Source organism: Salmo salar, chromosome ssa29, assembly GCF_905237065.1.
Source record: "Salmo salar chromosome ssa29, Ssal_v3.1, whole genome shotgun sequence".
Classification (NCBI taxonomy): Eukaryota; Metazoa; Chordata; class Actinopteri; order Salmoniformes; family Salmonidae; genus Salmo; species Salmo salar.
This window is the reverse complement of record NC_059470.1, coordinates 41,927,501-41,933,974: the sequence shown is the minus strand read 5'-3', so window position 1 is coordinate 41,933,974 and position 6,474 is coordinate 41,927,501. Positions and strand designations below refer to the sequence as shown.

Here is a 6,474-nt window from a genome sequence, read left to right as displayed (position 1 = left end):
AATTTGTGGAATTTCCTTCTTAATGCATTTGAGCCAATCAATTGTATTGTGACAAGGTAAGGTGGTATACAGAAGATAGCCTTATTTGGTAAAAGACAAAGTCCATTTTATGGCAAGAACAGCTCAAATGGCGCCAGAGAAGGAAGATGTTTTACGTGCCCCCAACTGATTGTGTTTTTTTTTTTCTCGTTTATTTGCGTTTCTTGTAACTTATTTTTTTACTTATTTTGTACATAATGTTGCCACTACCATCTCTTATGACCGAAAATAACTTTTGGACATCAGGACTGCGATTACTCACCACGGACTGGCAGAATCCTTTTTTTCCTTTAACGAGTCCGACGAGCGATATACTGCTTTCAGAGGAGGCGGAGAAAAAGGGGACGGAGGGCGGGGCTGCCTTCTGAGAATTCGTAGGCGATCGAATAAACCCCCACTTCCTTCCATTCTGCTAGCAAACGTGCAATATTTGGAGAATAATATAGATGACCTACATGCAAGATTAAACTACCAACGGGACATTCAAAACTGTAATATCTAACGCCTCACTGAGTCGTGGCTGAACGACGACACTGTCAACATACAGCTGGCTGGTTATACGCCGTACCGGCAGGATGGAACAGCGGCGTCTGGTAAGACAAGGGACGGCGGACTATGAATTTTTGTAAATAACAGCTGGTGCACGATATCTAAGGAAGTCTCGAGCTATTGCTCGCCTGAGGTAGAGTATCTCATGATAAGCTGTAGACCACACTATCTACCTAGAGAGTTTTCATCTGTATTTGTTGTAGCTGTTTGCATACCACCACAGTCAGAGGCTGGCACTAAGACAGCATAGAATGAGCTGTATTCCACCATAAGCAAACAAGAAAACGCTCACCCAGAGGCGGCGCTCCTAGTAGCCGGGGGACTTTAATGCAGGGAAACTTAAATCAGTTTCACCAAATTTCTATCAGCATGTTAAATGTGCAACCAGAGGGGAAAATAACTCTGGACCACCTTTACTCCACACACAGAGACGTGTACAAAGCTCTCCCTCGCCCTCCATTTGGCAAATCTGACCTTAATTCTTATCCTCCTGGTTCCTGCTTACAAGCAACAATTAAATTAGTCCACGATGTAGAAAATAGTACCAATAAAGAAAAACCCGTGAATGAGTAGGTGTTCTAAAACGTTTGACCGGTAGTGTAGATTAAAAATCAGGGTTACATCGAATATTGTTGTATTTTGTTTCCCTGTTTTTACGGACTCCTGACCCATGAGAAGGACTTCAATGGATTGTGAGCTGGCAGTGATTAATTCATCGCTCCGTCTGAGGATTCCTATGAAGTTTTGTGCTGGCTATCATCATTGAGTGGGACCTTAACAACAAACTTAATCTCGTACAAGACTTAGTCAACGGCTACGGAGAACTAGCGTGTCAGACGGGGGGGATTGGGGCTCGTGGGTCCCCCCGCCTTGCGGCGTTTGTGGGGGTGTGGGCCACGCCAGTGAGAGTATTGAGATTGAGGTCATCCTCCATACTAGACGGTGTAAAGCATGGACTCTGAGTCAGATGCAGGATCTACTGCAGTGACTCAGTCATATTTATAGAGTGCTTAAGCCTCTTTCTCGCTGTCTCTGTTTCCCTCACGGTCTCTCTCATTGTCTCTCTTTCTCTCTCATTGTCTCTCTTTCTCTCTCACAGTCTCTCTCTCTCTCTCTCTCACACAGTCTCTCTCTCTCTCACGGTCTCTCTCATTCTTTCTCTGTCTCTTTCTTTCTCTCTCTTCTCTCTCTCGTCTTTCTCAAAGAGTATTCTGAGTTACAGCATCAGAGAGGTCAATGGTCACATTTTTTAAATGAGAACGAAGTAAAAGAGACAAAAAGTTGGAGTCGCGTATCAGTAAATCAATATATTATATTTAGATGTACAGTACATTTGACAGGAAAGGAGTGTCTAAGCTTCACAGAGTTTTCTATTATATCCTCTGTTAAAACCACGTCTCCCAGAGGTGTGTATATCTGAGTTAAAACCAGAGGATCTGAGTTAAAACCAGAGGATCTGAGTTAAAACCAGAGGATCTGAGTTAAAACCAGAGGATCTGAGTTAAAACCAGAGGATCTGAGTTAAAACCAGAGGATCTGAGTTAAAACCAGAGGATCTGAGTTAAAACCAGAGGATCTGAGTTAAAACCAGAGGATCTGAGTTAAAACCAGAGGATCTGAGTTAAAACCAGAGGATCTGAGTTAAAACCAGAGGTGTGGTCTTTAACCAGAATTTTAAAACCAGAGGATCTGAGTTAAAACCAGAGGTGTGGATCTTAGTTAAAACCAGAGGATCTTAGTTAAAACCAGAGGATCTTAGTTAAAACCAGAGGTGTGGATCTTAGTTAAAACCAGAGGTGTGGATCTTAGTTAAAACCAGAGGATCTTAGTTAAAACCAGAGGTGTGGATCTTAGTTAAAACCAGAGGTGTGGATCTTAGTTAAAACCAGAGGTGTGGATCTTAGTTAAAACCAGAGGTGTGGATCTTAGTTAAAACCAGAGGTGTGGATCTTAGTTAAAACCAGAGGTGTGGATCTTAGTTAATACCACATCTTTGAGCACCACTTAGAGGATTTAATTACAATAAAGGCAGTTTTACATGATCAGCAATGAAACACAACTTCTGTTTAAAACATTGTAGAAAATCTATATTGATGACAGCACTCTCAGGGTGTTTTAGGCAGTAGACTGGGTAGAAATCTTAGATATTGCTCTTTGTAGATATTACAGTAGATAGATATTGCTGCTCAATAGATTTTATTGCTATGAAGAACTTCTAAATATACCTTGTCGACTAACTGTAGCCTCGCCATCTCCATGACGACACAGAGGAAACCATGACTCATAAAGACATTCGGGACTTTGACAGACACTGCCACCCTCCAATCACTACTCTGCTTTCTCCTTGCTGGGGTCCACCACCGGCTGAGTGGGGGCTGTGGACGTGACTGTTGTGGGGGCAGGGGGAGGGGCTGGGGGAGGGGCGGGGGCGGGGGGAGGGACGGGGTCGGGGTCATCGATCAGAGCCTGTCTTCTCTCTCTCTCCTTGATGAGTTGGACCAGACAATAGGTCACTATGAAGACAGTGATGGTGGTGATGGGGAAGCCTGGAGGGGGAGGAACAAGTCAACAATGGACACTAATAACTATATCATAATAACTATATATCAAGTAACATACTAGTTATCAACACAGTGATGGTGGTGATGGGGAAGCCTGGAGGGGGAGGAGCAAGTCAACAATGGTACACTAATAACTATATCATAATAACTATATATCAAGTAACATACTAGTTAACAACACAGTGATGGTGGTGATGGGGAAGCCTGGAGGGGGAGGAACAAGTCAACAATGGTACACTAATAACTATATCATAATAACTATATATCAAGTAACATACTAGTTAACAACACAGTGATGGTGGTGATGGGGAAGCCTGGAGGGGGAGGAACAAGTCAACAATGGTACACTAATAACTATATCATAATAACTATATATCAAGTAACATACTAGTTAACAACACAGTGATGGTGGTGATGGGGAAGCCTGGAGGGGAGGAACAAGTCAACAATGGTACACTAATAACTATATCATAATAACTATATATCAAGTAACATACTAGTTATCAACACAGTGATGGTGGTGATGGGGAAGCCTGGAGGGGGAGGAGCAAGTCAACAATGGTACACTAATAACTATATCATAATAACTATATATCAAGTAACATACTAGTTAACAACACAGTGATGGTGGTGATGGGGAAGCCTGGAGGGGGAGGAACAAGTCAACAATGGTACACTAATAACTATATCATAATAACTATATATCAAGTAACATACTAGTTAACAACACAGTGATGGTGGTGATGGGGAAGCCTGGAGGGGGAGGAACAAGTCAACAATGGTACACTAATAACTATATCATAATAACTATATATCAAGTAACATACTAGTTAACAACACAGTGATGGTGGTGATGGGGAAGCCTGGAGGGGGAGGAACAAGTCAACAATGGTACACTAATAACTATATCATAATAACTATATATCAAGTAACATACTAGTTATCAACACAGTGATGGTGGTGATGGGGAAGCCTGGAGGGGGAGGAACAAGTCAACAATGGTACACTAATAACTATACCATAATAACTATATATCAAGTAACATACTAGTTATCAACACAGTGATGGTGGTGATGGGAAGCCTGGAGGGGGAGGAACAGGTCAACAATGGACACTAATAACTATATTTATACAATGGGTGAGTCTAATCCTTAATGAGGATTTGGTTAAAACCTTATTCCAGCTGGTGTCTATTCCACAAGTTACCACTGGCTAAATCTATAACGTTAAAATGCCTATTCACTCTGTTCCGTCTGACTACGCAATCCATCAGCCCAGCCAGGCAATTTATAAACTTGATCTCCACTATAAAAAGCATCTAGACATTATCTCACATTTCTTTTAGACTAACATTTAGTTTTCAACAGCGGAGATTTGTATAAACCTTGCTGTCTGTCTCTCCGACATTTGCAACATTGTTTCAATATTGAACGTCGATCTCCAGATGTAATGAATGTGTCGGGAGTCGGGACGAGATGGACAGACAGGAGGCGTATCTCAGCCAGTCGAAATCATGAATCAGCTGGACTCATTTTTATGGATTTATACAAGGAAATGTTCATTCCTAAAAGGTCAAGTGAAACAAAGTGCAGCTAGTTTTCAGTCTTTCCAGCTTCAGTTTGAAGTGACTGTGTTGCTGTAGCTGTGTTGTGTTACTGTAGCTGTGTTGTGTTACTGTAGCTGTGTTGTGTTACCGTAGCTGTGTTGTGTTACTGTAGCTGTGTTACTGTAGCTGTGTTGTGTTACTGTAGCTGTGTTGTGTTAATGCAGCTGTGTTGTGTTACCGTAGCTGTGTTGTGTTACCGTAGCTGTGTTGTGTTACTGTAGCTGTGCTGTGTTACTGTAGCTGTGTTACTGTAGCTGTGCTGTGTTACTGTAGCTGTGTTACCGTAGCTGTGTTGTGTTACCGTAGCTGTGTTACCGTAGCTGTGTTGTGTTACTGTAGCTGTGTTGTGTTACTGTAGCTGTGTTGTGTTACTGTAGCTGTGTTACTGTAGCTGCGTTGTGTTACCGTAGCTGTGTTACTGTAGCTGTGTTGTGTTACCGTAGCTGTGTTGTGTTACCGTAGCCGTGTTACTGTAGCTGTGTTGTGTTACTGTAGCTGTGTTGTGTTACCGTAGCTGTGTTGTGTTACTGTAGCTGTGTTACTGTAGCTGTGTTGTGTTACCGTAGCTGTGTTGTGTTACCGTAGCTGTGTTGTGTTACTGTAGCTGTGTTACTGTAGCTGTGTTGTGTTACCGTAGCTGTGTTGTGTTACCGTAGCTGTGTTACTGTAGCTGTGTTGTGTTACTGTAGCTGTGTTGTGTTACTGTAGCTGTGTTGTGTTACCGTAGCTGTGTTGTGTTACTGTAGCTGTGTTGTGTTACTGTAGCTGTGTTGTGTTACCGTAGCTGTGTTGTGTTACCGTAGCTGTGTTGTGTTACTGTAGCTGTGTTGTGTTCCTGTAGCTGTGTTGTGTTACTGTAGCTGTGTTGTGTTACTGTAGCTGTGTTGTGTTACCATAGCTGTGTTGTGTTACTGTAGCTGTGTTACTGTAGCTGTGTTGTGTTACTGTAGCTGTGTTGTGTTACTGTAGCTGTGTTACTGTAGCTGTGTTGTGTTACTGTAGCTGTGTTGTGTTACTGTAGCTGTGTTGTGTTACCGTAGCTGTGTTGTGTTATTGTAACTGTGTTGTGTTACTGTAGCTGTGTTGTGTTACTGTAGCTGTGTTGTGTTACTGTAGCTGTGTTACTGTAGCTGTGTTATGTTACTGTAGCTGTGTTGTGTTATTGTAGCTGTGTTGTGTTACTGTAGCTGTGTTGTGTTACTGTAGCTGTGTTTTGTTATTGTAGCTGTGTTGTGTTACTGTAGCTGTGTTGTGTTATTGTAGCTGTGTTGTGTTACTGTAGCTGTGTTGTGTTACTGTAGCTGTGTTGTGTTACCGTAGCTGTGTTGTGTTACTGTAGCTGTGTTGTGTTATTGTAGCTGTGTTGTGTTACCGTAGCTGTGTTGTGTTACTGTAGCTGTGTTGTGTTACTGTAGCTGTGTTGTTGGCTAGCTCCTCTGAACAACAGTGTCCTGACGAGTGAACACATTTTCTATGCCAGGAGAAACCACATCATTAGCTCATTGTGATGGATGTATCCAAATAAAACAGCTTAAACAAATGCAAATGAGGCTACCTTGCTGTTATTCTGTCTGCGCTTTTTGACGTGGGTCACGTCCTGACCATAGTAAGATGTCATTTTCTACAGTAGAGTAGGTCAGGACGTGACAGGGGGTGTTTTGTGTTTTTCTATGTTTTCTATTTCTATGTTTGTGTTCTAGGTTTTCTATTTCTATGTTG

General features: G+C 42.1%; 1 protein-coding gene across 2 annotated transcripts in view; it reads right to left on the bottom strand.

The window, feature by feature from the left end:
• Positions 1-2,580: 2,580 nt before the first annotated feature.
• hhatlb (hedgehog acyltransferase like, b) overlaps positions 2,581-6,474 on the bottom strand; it is a 33,738-nt gene continuing 29,844 nt past the window's right edge. The window contains exon 12 of one of the 2 annotated variants that reach the window (XM_045710928.1): positions 2,581-3,134. In XM_045710928.1, coding sequence (XP_045566884.1) covers positions 2,917-3,134 — 218 coding nt within the window. In that variant the 3' untranslated portion in view covers positions 2,581-2,916. Of the gene's footprint in view, positions 3,135-4,051; positions 4,123-6,474 lie in introns of those variants that run through there. The other variant, XM_045710929.1, reaches the window with a different exon arrangement.